Below are 25,799 nucleotides of genomic sequence, written 5' to 3' on the forward strand. Positions count from 1 at the left end.
CCATTCCTATTCAGGAAACCTGAAGTCTTAGATAAGGTTAGTAAGACAGGAGAAAGAAATAAAAGGGACACAAACAGGAAAGGAAGGTTATAATATTATTTATGACATGAGTCTGTACATAGTAATCCTACGGAGTCTACCAGAAAACTTCTAGGATAATCATTTTCTGCAAAGTGCTAAGATATAAAATTAATATTAAAAGTGAAATTTTAAAAAATTATTTATTTTGCAAGAATGAGAGGTTTGCCTACATGCAGTGTATCACATGTGTGCCTGATGTCAATGAAGAGCAGAAGGAGTTGGATTCCCTAGGGCTGGAGTTACAGACGGTTGTGGAATATTAGGTTAAGATGCATTACATTCATCTATGCTGTGGACGATCTGTTTGATGATGCAAAGATGTGCTGCGTTCTTTCATATTGCATTTGTTAAAAGCTGTGTTACTGTGCCTGTCTAACACCTGACTGGTTTAATAAAGAGCTGAACGGCAATAGCTTGGCAGAAGAAACAAATAGGTGGAGCTGCCATGCAGAGAGAATAAATATGAGAAGAAATCTGGGCTAGAAGAACAAGAGAAGGAAGGAGCAAGAAAAGGAGAAGAGGACACCAGGAGCCAGCCACACAGCTGCACAGCCAGCCACAGAGGAAGAAGGAGCAAGATATAGAGAATAAAGACGGGTAAAAATCCCAGAGGCAAAGTGTAGTTAAAGAGAAACAGGGTGATTAGAGTTAAGCTAGAAAAGTTAGCTCAAAACAAGCCAAGCTAAGGCTGGGTATTCAGAAATAAGAATTAGACTTCCTGTATTCATTTGAGAGCTGTGTGGTGCCCCCCCCCCAAAAGTCCCAACTACAACAGATGGTTGTGAACCACTATGTAGGTGCTGAGAATTGAAACCAGCTCCTCTGTAACAGTAGTCAGTGCTCTGAACCATTAACCCAATGCTCCAGCACCAAAACTAAAACAAAAATAGTAGCCTTCCCACATTCCAGCAATAAAGGTATTAAGTATTAAGAAAGAAATTAGGGAAACAATCCCATTCAGAAAAAGCCTTGGAATGAACCTAGCCAAGGAAATGAAAGACCCCTACAGCAAAATTTAAAACACTGAAGAAAAATTGAGGATGACTCTAGAAAATGGGATCTCCTATTGCTCATGCACTGGAAAAATTAATATTGTGAAATGATTGTTCCCACCAAAAACCACCTAATGATTCAATGTGATACTTATTAAAATTCTATAACCATTCTCCCATAGAAATCGTAAAATTCCTGTGGAAGACCAGTGAGATTGCTCAGTGGGTGAGAGAAGCTGCTAGCAAGCCTGACAACCAGAGTTCAGTCACTGAAGTGAGGAGAAAACCAACTTCCACAGCTTCTCCTCTGACCTCTGCATGCATGCTGTGGAAATGCACATGGATACACAATACACTAATAAAAACAATAAAAAATTAATATGTAAGCATAAAAAACCTTTTAGTAATCAAAACAATTCTGAACAATAAGAATAACACTAGATGCATAAAATGCCAGATTTTCAAATTATTTTAAACATTTTATTTCAAAATTTAATGCTACAGCATCAAAGTAAAAATAATTAATAATAATAATGATAATGATGATGACAACACTGGAACAGTGTGAAGCCAATGTGAAGATCAACAGAATTCAGTCCCAGATATAAACCCATATATATAGCTACCTGGTTTTTAATAACGATGCTTAAAACCACACTGGAGGAAAAAAAAAACGCCTTGTCAATACATACATGGTGTTTGGAAAATGAAATATCCACATGTAGAAGAATGAAACTAGATTCTTATCTGTCACACATTACAAAAATTAACTCCAAATAGATCAAAGGCCTAAAGTTAAGATCTGACACACCAAAGCTGTTAGAGAAAAAGGTAGAGAAAATAGTTCAAGGCCTAGGTAAAAGTGAGGATTTTAGAACAGCACCTCACTTGCTCGGAGAATGAGGCCAACAACTGACAAGGGAAACCTTGCAATCACAAGCTTTCTGAGCAGCCAGCAATCACAGGATGAGAAGGCACCCTATAGGATCTAAGACCTTCACCAGTTACACATCTGACAGCAATAATGTCTAGAACATATTCTGCAAAAAAAGAAGTAAACATAAAGAAATCAAACAACCCAGTGCAAAAATGGTCTGTGGATTGGCACAGTGTCCTCAAAAGAAGAAACCCAAATGGCTAATAAATACCTTTAAATGTTTCTAGGGAAATGCAAATCAAAATTACTTTGAGGCTCCATCCAACCCAGTCAGAATGGCTATCATCAAGAAAATCATCATTGATAACAAATGCTGGTGAGGATATGGAGAAGGATGAACCTTTACTGGTGGTGGGAGTGTAAACTAGCAACCACTATGGAAATCACAGTAGAAAATCCTCAAAGAGCTAAAAAGAGAGCGACCATATGACAACAGCTATACCACTCCTGGACCAGCAATCAAAGGATTCTCCATGTTACTGCAGAGGCATGTGCACACACTCGCTGTCTATTCAATAGCTAGGAAATGCAACCAGTCATCTGATGGATGGATGATAAAAGTACAGAATATGTTCATGACAGAAGTTCATCACGTTGTAAAGCAAATGGAAAAATGAGATTTGTGGGAAAATATTACACTAAGTGAGTGACCAGAGCAGATAAAGACAAATACCACCCGCTGTCTCTTCTATGCAGCTCTATTTAGATTTGTGAGTTCAACTCGGGTGCCTGCAGAGGTTAAGAAGTTAAAAATGGAGCAATTAGAGAGTGGATGGGAAGAGGACTTAGGGGGAGCAACAGTAGAGCACATGTGATATAATGTGGTGGGGGACACTGGGGAGTAAAGGTTTATATGGGGATGGAAGTGAGGGAAGGAAGAGATAAGGAGGTAAGGGGATAGCTGAAACAAAGGCTGGATGTAGAAGCCACTATTTTGTAAACTAGTCAAAAATAATAATTTAAACAGGAAAGAAAGAGTTTGAAGAAAGACACCCTGGATAGGTAGATAATGTTACTACCAGAAGACAAGGTTAATAAACAATAATACTAGTAACAGGGTATGGAATACTTCCTTCTTTAAGTTGTTGGCCAAGGAGGTTCCAGAGACCCCAAAAACAATACACACAATTGTACACACAAAACAATACATACTGCTGCTGGCTGCCCAGCAAAACAGATGATAATTGTTGAAGTCACATAGGTTGCAGGATAAAGAGAAACCAAATAGAAAGTTAGCTGGAACTTCCTCTCCACTGGCTGGCTTTTACAGTCCTAGAAAACATTATGCAGCCACTGGGAGGGAAAAAAATTCACAGTTTTACCCATCTGTGAACTCTGCATGCATCAACAGCAACCAACCAGGAAAGACACACCCGCTGGTGCAGTAAGTGTGTGACTGTGATGGAGAGGTAACCAATGACCTTCTGATTGGATCTGAGGCCTGCTTCACAAGCAGAATCCACACCTGATAATGTACACTGGTCAAAAGTCCATGGTTGGGCAGGTCATAGGTCCTGAAGGGGAACCTACTATTGCTGCCTTCTAAGTGGACTGCCTAAGATAAGTGCTGTCCACAGCCTTGGTAAGAGAAGCTTCTGTCTGCAGTGGACAACAGTTACTGCAGAGACTCTTAACTGGGCAAAGTGCTAAGAATGAGTGACTGTTGAGTTCTCAGTCCTAAAGGGCCAGCTAATCACCTCCTCACTGTTCACAGAACATCATACAAAAGGGAGCAGGAAGATAGGGTTCATCAACATTTCATCATGGATGAGGGAGGAGCTGGCAAGACCTTACCTCTCCCCGAGAAACTAACTAAGGCAGTTACTAGTTGAGGGGAGAGGGAGAGTTATATTCCTCAGTCACTCAGTCTGAGTTTCCCTTGTTTAAGTGAAGAACTTCTAAGCTCTACTCACTCAAGGAACTTGTTAGGAAGAAAAGGCAGTTCAGCAGGAGCAGGAATGAACAGGCGAGAATAATGGAAGAAGTATGACACCCATGCAGGGTTTTCCCATGGAGACCTCCAAGCAACCCAGGCTATTGTCAAAGCTATTGGTTGCTGTTCACAAACTGAAGTCAACACCTACACAACTCACTGAACATAGAAAAGCCAAGCTGGTGTCTATCCAGTCTTCACCCCTTCTGAGTAGTGTTCATGGTATTAGAAGGTACTCTGGACACTACCAGTGGAGAAAAGGAAACACCAACCCAGCTACAAATGCTTGGATCTACCTGTGACCTGCCTAAAAGCTATGCTGGTGCAATAGTGGCACAAAAGTTGCAGGAATAACCAATCACTATCTAATTGGAATTAAGTTCCACTCCATGAGATAGAATTCATGGCCAACACTACCTAAGTAGTCAAGAATCTGGGACAAGATAGGCCACGAACCTAGAGAAAAACCAAATACTAATCTTTTGTTAAAGGAATGTAGCAATAAAATGACTGATACCAACATTCTACTATACTCATAGATCAGTATCTTGCTCAGCCATTATCAGAGAAGCTTCCTCTGATAGAGGTTATGGTAGATGGAAACCAATATAGAGACCTACAACTAAAAAAGTGCTAGTTGTACTATACAATTTTCAAATTACCATACAAAAATGATTACATTTCAAAATATTCTCAGGAGCTAGAGAGATGGCTCAGTAGTTAAGAGCACAAGGTCTCTCTCCAATGAGAGACTTGTCTCCTTGAAATTCTTCCTCTTAGACTGAAAGAACCGGGGGTGGGGGTGGGGTGGGGGGGAGATAGAAACATCAAGGAAGCAAGCAAGGCTTTCTAGACACAACAGGACAGATGCATATGAATTCAGAGACAGTGACGGCACAGCAGGCACAGGGCCTGCACAAGTCTAAGCCGGATAGGGTCAAGAGCTGAGGGGGGAAATAGACACAGCCCCATCCCTAACCCAGAAGCTGTCTTTAATTGCTAGCTGCTCACAAAGGAAACATTAGTCTTCTCCAACGGAGTCGCACTGGGGATACAAACCACATTTAAAGGCAGGCCCCATGCCCAGCCACAGAGAGCCAATGAACTCAGTAGTAGTTTTCAAGATTGTTTTTGTATCTCACAATGCTTTATCTGAGGTTCCCCCTCTCTGCCCATTAGAGATCTTTTGTTTATATATTATGGTTTCCAATTTTGTATTTATGGAATTTCTGTGTGAAAATGTGTAGCCTCAGCATCTGTATGTGTTTCTTGACGTTTTTTCTTTGGCTCTTTTTTCCACCCTTTGTTTGTTTTGTCCTATTTTGATTTGTTTTTATTTTATCTTATTTTATTTTTTATAATTACTATTCTTTGTAATTATAATCACCTCTTTATTATTAATTACCTCTTTGTATTCTAATTAAAGAAAGAACGAGTGTGGATTTAGGTGGATGGGTACGTAGGGAGGAGCTGGGGGAAGAAAAACTGTAATCAGAATATACCATATTGAGGAAAAAACCTCTTTTCAATAAAAATAAAGTATTGTGCTGCTGCTGCCATCACTAGAAAATGCAATTGTATGCTAACATTTTTTATTGGGGGGAACAGATACTAATGAAATAAGTATAATAGCCCAAAGGAGATAGAGGCAAGGGACTGGCAAAGAAAATTATATTGTATTTCTTATAAGAGGAGCAATAATATACTCTGTTTTAATTTTAATACTAGTAAGATCCACAGGGTTATTCATTTTTATCTGTCTGGTTTACTCATTTTAAAGTCTATTATTCTAAAATGAAAACAGAACACATTCATTCTAGTTCCAGGGGCTCTAAAACCCTCTTCTGGTCTCTACCAATGCAGGCATGCATGTGGCACACAGATATATACACAGGCCAAAGACCCATACACATGTAAAAAATTAAAAATCAGAGTGTCAAAATGAAGGGAGATAGAGAGAGGAAAATAATAAGAAAAGGCCTCAAAACCATATATATTTGAATGTATATATACATGTTTATATATATATACTAATATAAGTAAAATTAGATCAGTTACTGGGATAGAGAACTTTTTACATTCTTGTGTATCACTTGGCTTTGTGAGTAGGCAGGTGGGAGCATGCACATGTGTGGTGTAAGTGTGTGTGCAGCCAAAAGCCAAAGTCAGGTAGCTTTCTCAATTCTCTCATTGAACCCTGAGCCCGCTGATTTGGCCAGGCCAGCAGCCCCCACAGTCCCTCCTTTTATCCCTCCAGCACTGGATTACAGACAAAGTCTCTGTGCTTCTGGGACAGAACTCTGGTCACTACAGTGTGTGGCAGGCGCTTTGCTGACTGAATCACTGCCCCACCTCTGCAAAGAGCTATTAAAAAGCAAACATTATGGAGCTAGAGTAGCCAAATGATATCTATTAGAGACATACTTAAAGTAAGAGATGGGCTAAAAATAATAGATGTGACAAGTAAATGAAGCACAGTTTACAAATATCAACATTGGACAAAATCTCAAGGCAAGAAGTATAAAATTGAGCAAAATGGTACAGATTTGGATGAGATTATAAAACTATGTCTTTCTTTTTTGAACCAAATACTTTAGAATCTAAGTCCTCTATATGAAAGGATAAAAATGCAAATAAGTTAATTTTTGGAAAATTAACAAAAATACATCATATGTTTAAACTATAAAGAAAAAACTTCAGTAAGATTTTTTTTGAAACTGAAACAAAGGGACCTGAGTTTTACTTGAATTTGACCAGAAGTAAACAAGGTAGAAACATACAAAGCACATGTAAAACATACTGTCTTAAATACATGTGTTAAAAAAGAAATCAAAACTTAATTCACAAATTAGAAAATAAACTTTTAGTTCAATGCTAGTAAAGCCAACCTGTAATTTTTGCTGCCTTTTCCTCTTGGTTCACTCGATTCTCATCATCATCTTCATTATCTTCTTCAAAATCATCTAAATTGCCAATGTCAGCCTGCTTCATACTCATCAAACTAGCCAAACTCTGCATATCTTCGTCCCTATATCAAATTAGTCAAAATACAATACACAACTTACTAGATGACATTACTTGAAAAATAATTAGAAAATAGATGTTTAATATGCCTAATCTGCAAATCTTGAATCCAAAACATTCCAAAACCTAAAGCACTCTGAAGGCCAAGCTTTCGCATGCTGATAAAGGTGACACGCGTGGAACACCTCACACTTGGCATGTGACAGGCTGCAGTTGAGGTTCAGGTGCATGGGAGACACTGTGCACTGAAGACACTGTGTAAAAACTACTTTAGGCCACATAAAGAAAGTATGCATGAAAGTTAAATGGCATTGTGTTTAGACCTGGGTTCCCTCCCTAAGATATCCTTATATATATGCAAACACCCTCAAATCAAGAAAAAATTGAAATCTGAAAACTTGCAGAGCTAAGCATTTTGGATAATGGATATAAGATAAAAATATTAACATATTCCTTCTTTCTGTAAAATAAGAGTACTGCCTTGCATGTTGTATAAGAATATTTTAAATGTAAGAATTTTACAAACCATATATATTTCTAAATGACGTATTCACTGCAAAGCAAACAAAACTATAAACTCTAACTTGTTAAAGCTTTAGAAAGTACTTGTGCTGGCACCCCATGGAAGACAAAAAGTTTCCGCAGAGAATTCAAGTATAGTTTCTTGAGCATTAAGTCTAGAAACAAAACCTTGGGCAGTCCACAAATGAGATAAATCTTGACTTTAAAATAAAACTTGAACTGGACAGACAGATCAGAGGTTAAGAGAACTGGCTGCCCTTCTGGACAAAGCTGGGTTCAATTCCCAGCACTGACAGCTCACAAGTGTCTGTAACTCCAGTTACAAAGCATCCAACGCCTTCTGGCCTTTGCAGGTTTCAGGCAAGTCCACGGTGCACAGGTATAAATACAGACAAATATATAAACTAAGTATAACACACATAGAAAATTATATATATAACACATAAAATAACAAAATAAATGTTAAAAACTAAAATGAAACACTTAAAACTTCCAAAAGGAATTAGAACAGGAATTTTGGATAGAAAACCATGAACCATTTTGGATCTATGGGCTGGAGAAAATCAAATGGTAAACCCTGCAAACCATGTGTTAAGTTTTCGTAGAGCCACAGGCCCTAAAAGTAACTACTGCAACCAAAAATAAATCATCTAAAGCAAAGTCTAGTCTTTTGAAGAAACACGAGATGAAATCTTTAGCTAATTATGAGTTGGACACCATCTATTTGATAAAATGTGAATTTTTTTATCTCAAATATTTAAAAATATAATTTTATGAAGTTTATGTTAAATATCTCGAGACAACTCACTTATGTTTTCTTCATCTGTTATTTTTACCTTAAAACTCACTGAACACATTTTAAAATGTTATACAACATATTAATTTTCAGTTTTGTATACTTCTGCCAAATTCAGACAGAAAAAATTAAAATACTGCTCTTTTATAATCTTTAATAATTTTATCTTCAGAATATGAGATAACTATGCAAACTAAGCCAAGTATAGAAATCCTTCACATTTTGTTTTACATAGGCCAAGTTAACAAAACAATTTCCTCTTTTTAAACGAATTTCATGACAGTCAACATAAACAAGAAAATTTGTATTATTCATATGAATGCCTTCCAAATTCTCAGTTACCAGTAATAAATGATAAGGATTCATATTATATTGATACTCTCAGTTTAAATGAGCTTTTTCTTACCCAGACGGCTACGGGTGGTGCCGATGCACTTACTGCTCAGTCTCCGTTCCTTTCGCTTGGCTCACACTTCAGGGTTACAGTCCATTCCCCACCACCTCCCTACCACACTCACTCGGGAGCACAGCTTCTCTCAGCTGATGGCTCCGTCTATCATGTCACCTGCTGCCTTGGAGATGAGAGCCAAGCATCTCACTTCGAGTGATACACAGAAACCAGCTCATCAGTCAAGCCGACATGGCCAATTATAGTAACCACATTCTACTGGGCTAAATGTGTGCAGAACTGTGGTTCAGAATGCACCATCCTTCTCCCTTATCTTTAAGAGAGAGTTCCCAGCATAGCATTTTCATTTATTCTGCCCTTTCACATTCTACTTAGACAGGCTCTTGCACTGTAGATACCACATGTACTTGTTCCTGACTTGACAATGCAGTAAGTGCTTATTCAGCACATAAGAAGTGATTTCTGGTTTGTTTTGTTTTTTGAGAAAGGTATTGTATTGGTTACTTTTGTCAACTGGACACAAATCAGAGTCACTTTGGAAAAGGGAACCTCACTTAAGAAATTGCCTCCATCAGGCTGGCCAGAAGGATCATTTTCTTGATTAATGATAGATATGGAAAAAGGCACTGTGGGCGGTACCACCCTGAGGCAGGGGCCCTGCGTGTATAAGAAAGTCAGCTGAGAAAGCCAAGCCCAGTGACCTCTATTCCTCCATGGCTTCTGCTTCAATTCTTGCCTTGAGTTCGTGCCTTGGATTCATTTGAATGATGTTCATCTTATTGCCATTCTACTAAGACAAACGCTGTGGTATTTTAAAACACGAGATGAAGGAAGTCTCTTATTTAATGATAGAAACTTACGTTGCTTTTCCTTCCCGAAGAAAGATACAAGATAATGAAAACTGGAGAGTGGCAGATACAACTTTTTTAGATAATGGCTTAAATTTTAACTTGACATCAGTTTGAGTTGGCATAGGGCTTGCATATTGTTTCATATTAATGCTGCTAGTAGCAAGAGCTTTCCTCCGACCAGAAGGGGATTCCTGTAAGAGAAAAAAATAATTATGCAGTTTAGAATTATTTTATAGCTAATAAAAATTAAGAACTTCCTTCACTAAATAATTCTTATAATACAATAATAAAATTGTGATGACCTTTTATATTAAGTAAAGTAGATAAAAAATAAAACAAAAAGAGTTGACTCAAAAATACTTATACTAGAAGAAAATATGGGATAAAAACTTGTAGAGAGCATGCACAGGGGCTCATGCCCGCAATCCCAGCACTAGGGTGGGCAGAGGCAAGAGGATCCTGAGTTCACGGCTGGCCCCAACTACATGAGACCCTGCCTCAGGGAAACTAGGAAAGGTTCCAGGTTAGTGTGAGAAATCAATCTGTCATTAACTGCCCTAAATCTTGATTAAATTAATGTAACATGATGGTATTTTCCTGTTAAATCTATAATTTTTTCCAAGACATTTTGTGATTAATTCTAGTCTTTTCCTTAAGATCACATATGTCAGTAAAGAAACTGTTTTGCAGATCCCATGGCAACACTGCTGACTGACCCCAGTCTACGTAAAAAGTCTTTAAAACAGTTAGTGCCCACTTCTCAGAACCACACATGAAGCCTGTCTGCTCTTTAAGGCGTTTAAGAATAAGGGTTTAGGAGGCTGATTCAAACAGGATAGTAAATGGCTAGGCATTAACCATGTGTGAATATCATATAAATTCCGCAGACATATGATAACACATAAGATAATCTTTCATTGTGTTCTACTGGCAAGAGGCAATTCAGATACAAGACAATCTGTGACAATGTAAACCAGAGGTTATATACTATCCACTATTTTCTGAGGTTGACATTAGAATTGAAAGAAACATTAAAGTTTAACATTAAAGAAACCTCAGCCTTGGTAATAATCCCTATTTAAAAATAAAGGAGTTACTAAACAGACATTTAATTACTCAATTTTCCTACCAAGGCAGGAAATTTTATTATTAACACCTTTATTACTGTTCAATAAATTCTGGTTCATCATATGAGAGGTCAATTTGCCTAGAGTAAGGCTATTGTACTTGAATCAAAGCATTACAAGACATTTTTTTAAAAAAAAAAACCTAACATTTCTGCCTAACAAATAGGTAAAACATAATGTCACCTCCCTCAAGAATGCCTATTTTAAAATGTGGTCTTATCTGTCAGATTATGCACAGCAATATTACACAGAACTATTAGTGCATGCAGATACCTTATGAATGAATTTCAAAAATGCATCAAGCACTTGAGAAGTTAAGCCCTCTCAGAAGAAATACTTAAGAATATGCAAATACCCTCAACTGAATCAAGTTGAACAGATGTGACTGTCCCTAACAATACACGTGTTCTTTCCCTAGTCGCTACTGTCAATCAAAGGATAAGATTAAGGTCCAAGGTTTTGACAATGTGCAAAATGAAAAAGTACAGTCAGGAATATCAATTTATTACACTGATATGAACAATAATCTCTTATTGTACCTTTAGAATAGCTAACAACTCTCCATCTAATACGGGATGTAAAGCCCCAGGTTGAAAAGCATGACACACAAACTGTCACGTTATCACTCTCAGTGCTTGTTCTGTTTCACAAAATTACGACATTGATCCTGATATAACAATTTAGTTTTGTAATAAACTATGAAATTAACATAACTTAGAATTTTGAAAGCTGTGTTTGAAGACACTCCTTTTAAGATGTAGAGATTTAGTGATTAGTATTCTATAAGTTTTATTATTTTATTTTTAGAGCAACGGTTATTCAGATAAACTTTTCTGCTGCAGTATTTGACACTGTGTGTCTCTGAGACAATGGGTAATAAAACACTGAGGTCTAAATGCATTCTGTCACACTGCCTAGCAAAAGCTTTCCAATAGTGCTAATTAAAAAATAAACAAAACTAACAGAGCTCATACAAAATAAATGCACTCAGGCAAACGTCGGTCCCATTTCTTCACTTCCTAAACTAGTAGACCTACAACTGGGCCCAAGAATCATCTGATTTTCAGCAAGTTCCACACCACCATTCTCTCCTTTCTCCACCTCGATTCCCTTCTCTCTGGCTCGTGCTCTCTCCCCATCCTACTAAGACCCCCACCCTCCAGTCAGGTGGTCACGCCCCAGTCAGTCTAAAATCACATTTTCGGGTCCCCTGAACAAGTTACCATAAAGTTTCCATTAAGTTCTCATTCTCCCTTTCTTGACTTTTCCGTTGTTATAGAAAGCCTATATATTTCCATATCTAATAAATGCAACTTACTATTGTTAGAAAACTAATTTGAGATAGAATGGGGCATTAGGACTTAGTTCTATAACTAAATTTCAGTTTCACTTTCTCACACTGACAAATGTTTTTGAAAGCTGAACAACAGCAAGTATCGCTAAGAACCATCATTCATACTGCTGGGGACCATGTCAACTAGCATAGCCACTTGGGGAACAACTCTGCATTGTCTTCTAAAGTTGAATTCATGCACATATTATGACTGAGCAATTCCATTTAGAAAAATCTTCATGACAAAAACAATGACCAGAAGCCACTCTGTGTTACATGGCAACTAAGAAGAGTCAAAAAAACCACTAGAGTTAACAGTCGCAAAAATGTCCACAAAGCTGGACAGTACATCACACACTGCAAAGAAGGGGACTGAATGCCCAAACACTGCAACAGAAAAGAAACAGGAAGGTAATGTCCTGGAGAGAATGCAGCACCATGTGGCTGTACAGTAGGCTGAGAGGAAACAGAAGGCGCATCCAAAAGTGCTTTGTTTTCTCTTCTGAGTGGTACTGGCACTTGAGGTCTCAAGTGAGGACTGTTTACTAATATCCTCAAATAAAACTGGAGGAGGTACCCACTCAGCAGTAGTGAAGCGCAACACAGAAGTACAAGAAACATGAAAAGACAAGGCAACCAGGGGAAACAACTGCTAAACCCAAAGACACTGACATGAGTCAAAAGCCAGATGAAGAATTCAGAAGTTTCCTTGTAAAAATGGCCAATAACTTCAAAGATGACAGGCACAGAAACTAGAGAGAGCAGCTCAGGGCATGAAGACAGCATACAACACACACGGGAAAACAAGGAAGCTGCACATTGGGAGAGGAAGATAGAAGACAAGAGAAACACTGAAAATTAAAAACTCAACAAATTAAAATGAAAAACACAGTCAAAAGTATCACCAATAGATTTGACCAAACCCGGGGGGGGTATCAAAATGGACAAGATCAAGGAAATTATGTTAGACATTAATATCCAAAAATATGAGCATGACTACAACTTTAAAAAAAAGAACCCTCTGGGACATAACTGAAGAGCAAACCTATGAATTTGTAGAGTACAAGAGAGAGCTGAGATAAAAAAAAAAACCTCAATGTAATTATAGCAGAAAAAATAAGAGAAAGAAATGGACAGCCAAGCACAAGACATTTAAACTCCCAATAGAGAGGGCCAAAGATCTTTTCATGACACATTAGAGTCAAGATGCCAAAACTATGAAACTAAGAAAAAAATATTAGAAGCTAGAAGAGAAAAATGACAACTCACATCACAATGGCATCAAACCTCTCAAGAGAAATTCCAAAAGCCAGGAAAGAATAGAATGATATATTTAAAACCCCAAGGGTAAGGGCTGTCAACTAAGACTACTACACAGATTTATCTTTTAAAATTAACAGTGAAAGATTTTCGAAATAAGCACCAACTAAAGGAAGTCATGATCACCAATCTAGCAGTGCAGAAAATAATTAAAGGAATCCTAAACACAGGAGGAAGAAGGCCTCTATCACACAAGACCAGGAAAGAATAAACTCATGAGAGGAGTGGATGAAAAATATGAACTTGGAAATAACCCAGTCTTGTCTGGCTATAAAACCAGCAAATCCCTCATTTGAATAGGGGAGAGAAAAGAAGCAGAACTTACCAGCACCTCTGGGCTGCTCCTGCTGAGTGCTTACAATTAAAATCCAAGAGCAAATGACTAACTTGCCAACACATCTCAAGGTCCTCATAAAACAACAAGCCAAACCCAACAAAAGGAGATGGAAAGAAAAAGAAAAAAAGAAAGCTTGTGCACAGACGCTTTGTTTTGTTTTGAGTTCTGTGTTTAACCTTGTTACACCTGGTATTATAAAACTGGTTGTGTATGACTGGAGAGGAAAAGACAATGTTTTAGTCTACGAGAATTTTTCGTTCTTTAAATGATCAGCCTCCTGACTCTGTTCCTGGACTTATTTTTTCTAATACCCTCTCTCATTTTCTCGGCTCCCTGCCCTGGCCTCCTCATTGTTTCTTAGCTTCACACTTCCTGGGAACGTTCTTCTCATAAAAATTATATAGCTTGCGCTCCTCGCCTTTCAGATCTTCCTCAAACTTACTTTCCCAACTTTGCTTTTCTGAGCACCTTACAAAAAATTTCAGCTTCTCTCCCAGTAGACATATTTTGTCTTCCCTGTATTTTCCCTCCTTTGCACATACTATTAAACAAGCAAATTTTATTTATATACTTATTTCTCTCTCTACCCTGTAAGTTCAATGAAGGCAGATATTTTTGTGTATTTGTTTATTACTGGTCCTAGTTCAAGAACCACTGCTCAACAAATGTCCACTGTGCAAACAAGTGAATTATAATTTTATGAATTTTTATCACAAACACTTTCTGTTCCAGATTTTCCCCCACATATCTTTAAGGTTCATGAAGGCATTCCTCATCTTAAAAAGAGAAAGAGGGACGTAAGGTTTCCTATGGTAGAGTGACTGGCAATCTGTAACCTACTTCCTTCCACTTGTAGAGCTAGGCAGAGCTTTATAAAGCCAGATAGGCCAGTAACAGGTAGAAGAAGATGTAAGATGAATAGGATATGATATAAACTGATTCACATGGGTGAGCTGAAGGGAAAATGGGAAGCAGTCACCTTGGCCTCCTCATTGTTTCCCGTGTCTCAGTTACGGTCTCGCACTTGTTGCTTCCTTCCTTACCAGCAACGTTCTTCTCATAAAAACTATACATCTAGCTCTCCCTGGCCTTTCAGAGCATCCCTCAAACTCAGACAACTACGACAAAGCACTTCGTGGAGGAAAGTGACCCACCTAAAATCAGGAAAATCCATGACTTAACCCTCACACAACTGCTCTCAAACCGGGAGTCCCAGACCTGGCTATAGGCTCCTGCCCCTCTGTCCTCTTATGGGAGTCCCAGACCTGGCTATACGCTCCTGCCCCTCTGTCCTCTTACGGGAGTCCCAGACCTGGCTATAGGCTCCTGCCCCTCTGTCCTCTTACGGGAGTCCCAGACCTGGCTATAGGCTCCTGCTCCTCTGTCCTCTTACGGGAGTCCCAGACCTGGCTATAGGCTCCTGCCCCTCTGTCCTCTTACTTTAGGACTGTCTCTTCCACAAGCTTCCACCTCCACCAGGAAGCTTTCTGCAGTTAATGTGCACCGACTCAGAAGTGTCTTTGGAAAAACCAGTCACACTGCAGGGCAGGCCCCACACCCAGGAGTAGCTGGTCAACACTAAATGAAAACAATGGTACTTTTGTCAATGTTTTGTTCTGTTTTGCTTTGTTTTGAAAGTTTTTCTCTTAATGAGTTTTTTATTGTTTCTTTTTTTGTGTGTGAAAGAGATTGAGAGAAAGCATATGCAAGAGGTGGACACAAAGTTGGGTGGGTAAAAAGGTGGAGAGGTACGAAGAATCTGGGAGGAGTTGGGGGAGGGGAAATATAATAAAACTGTATGAAAAATATTTTTTATTGATTTTATTTAGCTATACATTTTTCTCTCCTTCCCTCCCTCCCCTTCCACCCTCTCCCATGGTTCCCAAGCTCCCAATTTACTCAGGAGATCTTATCTTTCTCTACTTCCCATGTAGATTAGATCCACAAATATCTCTCTTAGTGTCCTCATTGTTGTCTAGGTTCTCTGGGAATGTGATTTGTAGGCTGGTTTTCTTTGCTTTATCTCTCTATGTCTAAATACCACTTATAAGTGAGTAGATATAATATTTTTATTTCTGGGTCTGAGTTACCTCACTGAATATAATGTTTTCTAGATCCATTGGTTTGCCTGCAAATTTCAAGATGCCATTTTTTTTTCTCCTGTGTAGTACTCCACTGTGCAAACGAACCACATTTTCCTTATCTACTTTTCGGTCGAGAAGCATTTAGATTGTTTCCAGGTTCTGGCTATAACAAACAAGGCTGCTATGAACATAGTTGAACACACGTCCTTGGGGTACTATTGAGCATCCTTTGGGAATATACCCAAAAGTGGTATTGCTAATCTTGAAGAAGATTGTTCCCTAATTTTCTGAGAAATCGCCACACTGACATCCAAAGGGACTAGACCAGTTTGTACTCCCAACAGCAATGCAGGAGTGTTCCCTTTACTCCACATCCTCTCCAGCATAACTTGTTATCAGTGTTTTTGATCATGGCCATTCTTACAGGTGTAAGATAAAATCTCAGAGTTATTTTGACTTGCATTTCTCTGACGGCTAAGGATGTTGAGCATTTCCTTAAGTGTTTTCAGCCATTATAGATTCCTCTGTTGAGAATTCTCTGTTTAGGTCTGTATCCTATTTTTTATTGGATTATGTGTTCTCTTGATGACCACTTTCTTGAGTTCTTTGTATATTTTGGAGATCAGACCTCTGTCTGATGTGGGGTTGGTGAAGATCTTTTCTCATTCTGTAGGCTGTCGTTTTGTCTTATTGACCATGTCCTTTGTTTGAAAAGTTTCAGAAGGTCCCAATTATTAATAGTTTCTCTCAGTGTCTGTGCTTATTGGGGTTATATTTAAGAAGTGGTCTCCTGTGCCAACGTGTTCAAGTGTACTTCCCACTTTCTTTTCTATGAGGTTCAGTGTAGTTGGCTTTATGTTGAGGTCTTTGATCTATTTGGACTTGAGTTTTGAGCATGGTAATAGATATGGATCTATTTTCATTCTTTTACAGGTTGATATCCAGTTATGCCACTACCATTTGTTGAATATACTTTCTTTTTTTTCCATTTTATATTTTTTTTTCTTTGTCAAAAATCAGGTGTTTCTAGGTGTATGGATTAATATCTGGGTCTTCGATTTGTTTCCATTGGTCCTCCTGTTCGTTTTTATGCCAATATCAGGCTGTTTTCAGTACTGTAGCTCTGTAGTAGAGTTTGAAGTCAGGGATTGTGATGCTTCCAGAAATTCTTTTACTGTACAGGATTGTTTTGGCTATCCTGGGTTTTTTGCTTTTTCATATGAAGTTGAGTACCATTCTTTTTGAGGTCTGTGAAGAATTTTGTTGGGATTTTGACGGGCATTGCATTGAATCTGTAGATTGCTTTTGGTAAGACTGTCATTTTTACTATGTTAATTCTACCTACCCAAGAGCATGAGAGATCTTTCCATTTTCTGGTATCTTCTTCAATTTCTTTCTTCAAAAATTTAAAGTTCTTGTCATACAGGTCTTCTGCTTGTTTGGGTAGAGTTACTCTGAGATATTTTATGCTATTTGTGGCTATTGTGAAAGGTGATGTTTCTCTGATTTCTTTCTCAGCCCATTATCATCTGTGTAAAGAAGCACTATTGATTTTTTTGTGTTAACCTTGTATCCTTGTATATTACTGAAAGTGTTTACGAGTTGTAGAAGTTCCTTGGTAGAATTTTTGGGGTCGCTTATGTAAACTATCATATCATCAGCAAACAGTGAGAGTTTGACTTCTTCTTTTCCAATTTGTATCCCCTTGATCTCCTTTTGTTGTCTTATTGCTCTAGCTAGGACCTCAAGAACTATATTGAATAGATATGGAGAGAGTGGACAACCTTGTCCTGTTCTTGAGTTCAGTGGGATAGCTAAGAGTTTCTCTCCATTGAGTTTGATGTTGGCTGTTGGCTTTCTGTATATTGCCTTTTTTATGTTTAGGTATGTTCCTTGTATCCCTGCTCTCTCTTAAACCTTTATCATGAAGGGATGTTGTAATTTTTTAAAACCTTTTTCAGCATCTAATGAGATGATCATGTGGTTTTTATTTTTTAGTTTGTTTATATGGTGGATTACGTTGACAGATTTTCATATGTTGAACCATCTCTGTGCCTCTGGGATGAAGTTGACTTGATCATGGTGGATGATGGTTCTGATGTGTTCTTGGATTCTATTTGCCAGTATTTTATTGAGTATTTTTGAATTAATGTTCATGAGTGAGATTCTTCAGTCTTTTTCGCTCTTTAAAATCTCTGTAATGACTACTTGAAAAGTCAGTTCTACTGGCATGCTCAATCTGTGTTGTGTTCTGTATCCTTTTAGTTAAACAATGTGAAGAAAACCAAGTCTCAGATAGGTAGTTGAAAAAAAATCTAATATTTTAGTACCTTCATATGATTTTGTGTCTTCACACTTGATACCATCCCAAAATTCAAGAAGTTGTTTCTTAAAGGTTAATGGTAACACAGAATCTGAAAAACCTTATCAATGAACTTTAAGGCCCTGGGAAATTAAAAATCCATTGTACTATAATGAACACTGAGTGAGTTGTCTGCCCATCCATAATTTTTCAGTCTCATACTTTGTGTTTGGGGAAAAGAGGACTCTCACATATTAAAATACTTTATTATTACCAAAATAAACTATATTTTTCTATACTGTCACTTATAGCATCGAAAAACCCTCTTAAGCATTAAGAAACTATAAAACTAAATGTGGCAGGAATAAAGTTTAAAAAATTCTATTTTTTCACTCAAAGTTTGAGTTTTTCAGAGACTAAATAGTTTTAGTTGTTTATCTGCAAGTATTGAGTTTAGTTTGTTCAATTAAAATAAACCGTTAAGCTTGAATAATCACAATTTGTCTTCTAGTATCTTTTTTTCAAGAATTATGTCTCAAAAAAAGAGTAGTTACCTGAGTTACAAGCTCTTTGCTGTGATGCTGTCCTTGTGGTACACGCTAGTGCTCTGTGCAGGTGGTACACGCTAGTGCTCTGTGCAGGTGGTACACGCTAGTGCTCTGTGCAGGTGGTACACGTTAGTGCTCTGTGCAGGTGGTACACGCTAGTGCTCTGTGCAGGTGGTACACGCTAGTGCTCTGTGCAGGTGGTACACGCTAGTGCTCTGTGCAGGTGGTACACGTTAGTGCTCTGTGCAGGTGGTACACGCTAGTGCTCTGTGCAGGTGGTACACGCTAGTGCTCTGTGCAGGTGGTACACGCTAGTGCTCTGTGCAGGTGGTACACGCTAGTGCTCTGTGCAGGTGGTACACGTTAGTGCTCTGTGCAGGTGGTACACGCTAGTGCTCTGTGCAGGCGTCTCGCTTTGTTTACAGCATATTACCAAGCCTGGTATTGAGACTTAATTCTTACCCTGATTCTGAAGTCTCAGCTTTACTCAGTAAGGCAATAATACTAGAGTTCCACCCTGTGGAACATTTTGGATCTTTCCTGAATCTCTACACAGAGGTGAAAGGTAAACCTGAGTTCATGTAGAAGCCCTGCATGAAAGCTGTGAGAGACAGCTGTCATCCAGAATGCCTAGTTCAGTCATTAGTATTGATTCATGAGTCTACGAGGGTCATTTCAGAACTAATTTTAAATTTTTGCATATTATTCCTGTTTTTAGCTATTTTCCAGAGCCCAGAGCACCTCACACTCTTTACTCTCCCTCTCTGGCAGAAGCAGAAGCCTTAATCTGATCTTTATAAAAAACTATCATAAAAAGTTTACTTGTCTCACATGGTTATACTTAAGACTAATCAAGATTGCTGGGTATTTGTCTTATGAGAATTCTCTAGATGCACATCTGTGACCATCAGCAAACTGCATCATGTTCCTGTTTTCTCCATGTAGTTGCCATGCCTTAACAGCACCATAAGCATGCACCAACTACCTCATGGTAAATTAGTGCCTGCAACATCCAGCCTTCTAGAATCGTGCTGCCTAATCCTTGGGTCTATTCACACCCTTGTTCTTGAGAACTATGAAGGTCTAAGCACTACGGAATCAGGGCACCAGGCAATGATACGACAAGCAACTGGAATTCTGAAGAGCAATCTAAATTAATACTGTTTTTAAATTCTGAGTTGGGAAATCTTGCCCTCTGTCTCGTGATTACATGAATTATTTCACAGTGAAAAGAATAAGCAGTCAATTACCTAGATAAACACTCTCATTACCCATTAAAGAATCAAAATTGTCCAATGAGATAATAGAGAATTTTGAAGACATGTTAGCAGTTTCTTAATCCAACCTGCCACTTCAATACAAGAACCTCTTACAACGTACTATTTACTAGAGAGCTGTTTTGGTACTTGGTATTCACATACTACCTAAAAACTCAAATTGCTGTTCTTTGTGAAACAAAATTGTTTGGTATACTGCATTAGCAAGACAAAAAAAAAATCACATTTTACAAAGTTATTGAAAGCTTATTATGTGTCCAGCATTCTTTTCCTTAGTTCCGAGATGCCACTTTAAACTTTATGCTGAAATGATAAACTTAATCTAGAAGAGCGACAGTTCTGACTTTCAAAACTGTGATGCTGGTCTTTCAGACTGTCACAGCACAGCATTTCTCGGGCCATGCTGATCTCTGCTTCACCAGCAGACCAAAAGGAAGCACTACAGAATTTAATTTTGAATTCATGGAGCAATTAAATGCTAAAGTAGACATGCTACAGGGAGCTCTCTCAACCACAAAGACTTAATTAGAAACCGTATCAGCTAAAATAACCAACTTAGATGCTCTGGTGGAAGGGACTTAGTAGCGAAGAGTCAACAGGAGGAATCATCATTTAAAAAATCCTAATGAGATACATCATCTCTTAGAAAACTATACTGATTTTAAAACCGAATTTAGCTTTCCTCTAAAATAACCATCTAAATAAAAACCTCAACCTCTCAAAGGGAAACTCCAGGTGTACATAGAATACAAGTTGAAGTACTTCCTCAAAGGTCTAAACATGTTGTAGGTGGTCCAAACTTGAAAGAAAAAAAAAAAGAGAGAGAGAGAGAGAGAGAGAGAGGCCCTAGAGTCAGCTCTACTACAGAACTGCTACTGGACGGTTTATATCAACCTCCTCCCCTGTGACACAAAGGAAAATAGTGAAAGTCCACTTGCTGAATCTTATGAAAGTAAATTAGCAAATTTTAAAACTAAGTCTTCATTAGATGTACGAAAGAAATACAATCACTTCAAGTTTAAAAAGAATTTATTCTGAGGCTTCGTGCCTTTCACAGCCAGGAGTGAAAAGCACATGCTGCTGTGGACGCCTAGGTCCCCACACTATTTCTAAGGTTCACATCTAAGCGCTAACTGAACTAAAGAGGCTCTACCTGCTAAATCTCTCACGAGTTTGGACTCTTCTACCTCTGCTGCCCCTTTCTCCTAAACCCCAGCCTCAACAACTGGACGTGTCTCCCTTTCTCTAGCATCATACATCCCATCTTTTAGGAGTCTCTGAGATCAATCATGTTTTAAATATTACACCTTCTGGATTGCATAAAAATTCACTCAGAAAACTGTTAATGTACAAGTATCAAAAACCCATTTACACTTTACTGGCTAAGCAAAACCATGGCCTTTATGGTATATTTTTCTCTAGTTTTTATAAGTACTATACATAAATCCTATTATAATTTGACATTATAACTCAATAAACCTATATCTAGGTGACACGTATTATTCTATAATATGGCTACATCACAAATTTTGTAACTATTTCTTATTATTTTGCGTAAACTCACTTCTAATATGTTACTCTTAAAAACCATGCTGTACTGAACATTTGTATAAACAAAGTATTTGGGACTCTATTTCTTAGGGAGGATTTTCGGAAGTGAGAATTTTTTTTTCCATTTTACTTATTTATGTCATGCATACGGGTATTTTATCTGCATGTATGTCTGTATATCACATGTGTGCCTGGTGCCTGCGGAGGCCTCAGAAGGGCGTCAAATGTTCTAGAACTGGAGTTAGACAGTTGTGAGCTATATCATGTGGGTGTTGGAAGTCCTGAATCCTCTGCAAGAACAGTCAGTGTTCTTAACTACAAAGCCATGTCTCCAGAGCCAGAAGAGATTAAAATAATAGTAGTAGTAATAATAATTATAAGAGGGCTGGGGAGATGGTTCGGTGGGTACAGCACTTGCTGCACAAGTGTGAAGATCTTCACGTGAATTCTCAGAATTACATAAATCTGGGCACAGGAGTATGCATCTAGGGTGGTTTGAATATGATGTCTCCCACAGGCTCATAGATTTGAATATTTGGTCATTAGGGAGTGGCACTATTGCCAGGGATTAGGAGGTGTGACCTTGCTGGGGAAAGTGCTTCACTAAGGATGGACTTTGGAGTTTCAAATGCACAAGCCAGGCTAGAGTCTCTCTATTCCTGCCGCCTGCTGATCCAGATGTAGAACTCTCAGCTACCTCTCCAACATCATGTTTGTTTGCTGCTGCCATGCTCCTGCCATGATGACAATGGACTAAACCTCTGAACCTGTAAGCCAGCCCCAGTTAAATGCTTTCCTTTATAAGAGTTTCCTCATCACAGCAATAGAACACGGACTAAGACAAAGTTGGAACCAGCGTGGGAGTGGAGAAGAGATAGAATTCCCAGGATTCAGATAGCCCGGTATACGTAGGGACAAGCAAAAATGCAGAAAAAGAAAAACCAAACAAACCTGTCTCAGCGAGTGGAAACAATGATTGACATTTGAGGTTGTCTTTAACCTCCACATGTGTATGTGCATGTACACCCATTCACAAACAAATATGCATGCACATACAAAGATAAAAGTAATATCTAATTATTTTTAAATGTCACTAAATTGCTTTCCCAAGGAAATTATACTAACCTATAACCTTGTGCATATCATAAAGTAGTCTCACCAAACATGCTCATAACAGTACTGTTTTTTTTTTCTTTAATTACTTGCTCTGCTGTAAGAAAGCTGGTATGTCATTGGGTGGTTTTTTTGCATTTATTTGATAATCTGTAACCTTTGAATTTATTCATAATGTTCCATCTGCATTTTCACTTCTGTACCCTTTATTCCTTATCTATTTAGGCCTTTTGTTTGAAAAAGACTGGAGAGATGGCTCAGAGGTTAACAGCACCATTGGCTGTTCTTCCAAAGGTCCTGAGTTCAGTTCCCAGCAACCACATGGTGACTCACACCATCCGTAATGAGATCTGGCACCTTCTTCTGGCTTGCAGACAGACATACAGGCAGACTGCATGTAATAAATAAATCTTTTTTAAAAAGACTTCTAGAACTCTTTAGTACAGAAAATATTAAACTTTTGCCAATATATTTAGTACTTTCTTGCTTTGTTCATCAGGATTTCTTTTTTTATTAACATAATTCTTTAATGATTCTTTGGGAAATTCATATCATGTACCCCAATTCCATGCACCTCCAAGTTCCTTCATATCAACCCTCATCCCTGTAGTGTCTCCCCTCAAAGAAAACCACCCCCAAAATAATTTAAAACAAATAAAACAACAAACAAAACCACCTCTATCCTCCATCTTTCCACAACATCTCCTCATTCATCCTTGTGGCACTGGGAACTGCAGTGTGTCACGCAGTGTACCCACTTGTCAATCAGTCCACTTGCAGATGTTCACTGCAATGAGTCACTGGTCTGGTTCCAGGCCTCTGGCCTCTGGCACACCACCATCACTGGACCCTCACCAAAACTCCTCTCGGATATCCTGCTGTTGTCCTAATTCATGGAGATCCTGCAGGTATCGTTCAGCAGGACCAGTCTCTTCGCACACACCAGGAGGTCATAAATGGGGTAGATGTTATGGTAGGACAACCCAAGGCTCAGAATGTGCATCTTGGTGATTAGCTGAGCTGGTCAGTCTAGGCCATTGGGACTGCCCACCTCAGGTGAGGGGCAGAGCCAGATTTTCAAGGTCCATGCCATCTGGGCCAGTTCTCCCATGTCCATGATAAGGGGTAGTGCCATTTCCAAGTGCAAGGGCCAGCTCTCCCATGAGGGGCAAGGCCAGCTCTCCTGCTGCAGTGTCCATCGAGGGGCAGGGTCAGTAAAGGGTGGAGCTGGGTTAGCACAGCCCTCAGACTTCAACATGCATGATTCCTTTGACCCTCTGTGGTAACACAGGCCGTGAACATCAACACAGACTCCAGGTCCATCAGGATTTCTAAATGTGCAGAGGTAATCACATTTCTAGTTTCTGGTTCTATATGGAAGGCACTTCAAAATCACTACTCTGTCTTCACAAAACCAAAAAACTGAAACTCTGTTCAAACTAAAAAGTACCAAGTCTTAGAAAAATAAGAAAAGCTAGTTTGTAGGGCAAACTAATACCCACTAAATTATGCAGCTAGACAGGCAGATAAAAGGACTGTAACATACTGAAGCACAAACCTTCTTGGTAACCAAGGTTAAGATAGGAAAACCAGCTGTAATTGAGGAATTGCTAGAGGACAGGTATGGTTAAATCTGCAAATTAAAACAACTGAGGAACCCATTCATACATATCCATACTAGTACTTTTAAGTATTACTTCCAAGTGCTAACTACCTGAGAAAACGCACCTTTGCTAACAAGGGAAGAAAGAAACCACTGTGAAATACACCAGATAGTGCCAAAGTCTTATCTAGCCTTCCCTACAAAAGCTTTATCAGAGTCTGACTGACCAGGAGGAAGAGAAACATCCAGCACAGTCTTTTCTAACAATACCATCCAACCTAGGAAGAGAGGAAATTGGAAAGCATTTGCCATTTCACACCCCAGAGGCACAAGCACCCAGAAAATCTGAGTTTATCACCTCTACCACTTCTTAACACCATTACTCAAGAGTTTCTCACAGCAGTTCCCTTTTACCCAGTATATCACATCCAGCCACCAAGAGAAGAAAAAAAAAAAAAGGCAAGTCACATTAATGGCAAAAATCATGATCTGAATAAAGGAGCAAGCATCAGAACAGATTTAGGTATGAGAAGAATGGTAGAATTATCAGAACAAGAATTAAGAACTAAGATGAATACGCTAGGAGACCAGGCATTCGATAAAGCAAAGAGCTCCTAACACAGGATGGGAATTGTGAGCAGGAACTGATATTCTACAGAAGAACCATTGCTTGTGTAATAGAACTTCCGGGAGAGATGGCACACCGGGCACTGCCTCTGCATACCCCAAAAACAACAGAAAATAAGCTGCAAACGGAGAAAGACCCCAAAAGTCTCAAAGGTCACAGGATACTGGAAGAGTGCAGAGAAAAAGATGAGTGACAACTGGAATCTACCAGGCCCACTTTCTGCCTTCCTGGTGAAAAGGCAGACAGGAAACATCACCAGAAGGTAAGCTGGGAGGCCCTGGAGAAAAGAGACAGGCGGGCCCTCCTCAAGGTAACCACAGAGTCCTCACTAGCCTCACAGTCAGCTACAGATTTCAGCCAAACTGTGCCAAACCAAAGCAGGAGGCTCCACTCTGGCACTGGAACAGACTTGTCAGGGAGAATGACCTTGGAGTAAAATGACCCTGAGCCTGGGGTAAGCTGTGAAGTCAGCTTAGCTGCTTGCTGTCTGCTACTACAGAGAACAAGAACTCTAAGGCTCTATGCATGCACTTGACATCTCAGCTCGCAAATTCAAGTACCACCTTCCACTCAGACAAGAGTTGGTCTAACACTCCATCCCCCCACACTCTGCTTCTTTCTTTCCTTTATTAAACATTATTTCTACTCCATTGTGTTTGTGTGTGTTCATGCATGTGTACGTGTGCCTGCAAATGTGTACATGTGTGCAGAAGCCAGACGTCAACCGTTGAATGTCTTTTCAACCACTCTCTACTTTACCCTCAGTTTGGTGGTTGAGACAGGATCTCTCCCTGAACCTGGAGCTTAGAGATTAGAATGGATGACCAGCAGGACCCAGGGGTCCTTCGGTCTTTCCCTTCCACAATTGCTAGGCCTGGCTTTCTCACACAGCTTTGAAGGAATCAAACTCAGTTCCTATCTATTGTATTTTTTTAAGTGCTTCCTTTTTTAGATTTGTTTTTGATTGTGTGTATATGCACACATGAGTGCATGTGTGTACACAAATTGGGCAGTAAGTGAAGGTGTCCTCA

At 38.9% G+C, this 25,799-nt stretch overlaps 1 protein-coding gene and 1 long non-coding RNA gene across 13 annotated transcripts in view; one reads left to right on the plus strand and one right to left on the minus strand.

Moving 5' to 3' along the window:
• Positions 1-22,961, plus strand: part of LOC146893952 (uncharacterized) — a 32,286-nt gene extending 9,325 nt beyond the window's left edge. Inside the window, exon 3 of the long non-coding RNA XR_015002827.2 lies at positions 22,763-22,961. This is a non-coding gene — a long non-coding RNA (uncharacterized LOC146893952). The remainder of the gene's footprint in view (positions 1-22,762) is intronic.
• Ehbp1 (EH domain binding protein 1) overlaps positions 1-25,799 on the minus strand; it is a 263,173-nt gene that overhangs the window by 149,797 nt on the left and 87,577 nt on the right. For all 12 annotated transcript variants that reach the window (XM_087909201.1, XM_087909209.1, XM_087909211.1 and 9 more), the window contains exons 6-7: positions 9,555-9,736; positions 6,832-6,971 (exon numbers count right to left, since the gene is read on the minus strand). In XM_087909201.1, the coding sequence (XP_087765327.1) occupies positions 6,832-6,971; positions 9,555-9,736 (322 nt within the window). The remainder of the gene's footprint in view (positions 1-6,831; positions 6,972-9,554; positions 9,737-25,799) is intronic.

Source organism: Myodes glareolus, chromosome 8, assembly GCF_982192425.1.
Source record: "Myodes glareolus chromosome 8, mMyoGla1.1, whole genome shotgun sequence".
NCBI classification, from domain to species: Eukaryota; Metazoa; Chordata; class Mammalia; order Rodentia; family Cricetidae; genus Myodes; species Myodes glareolus.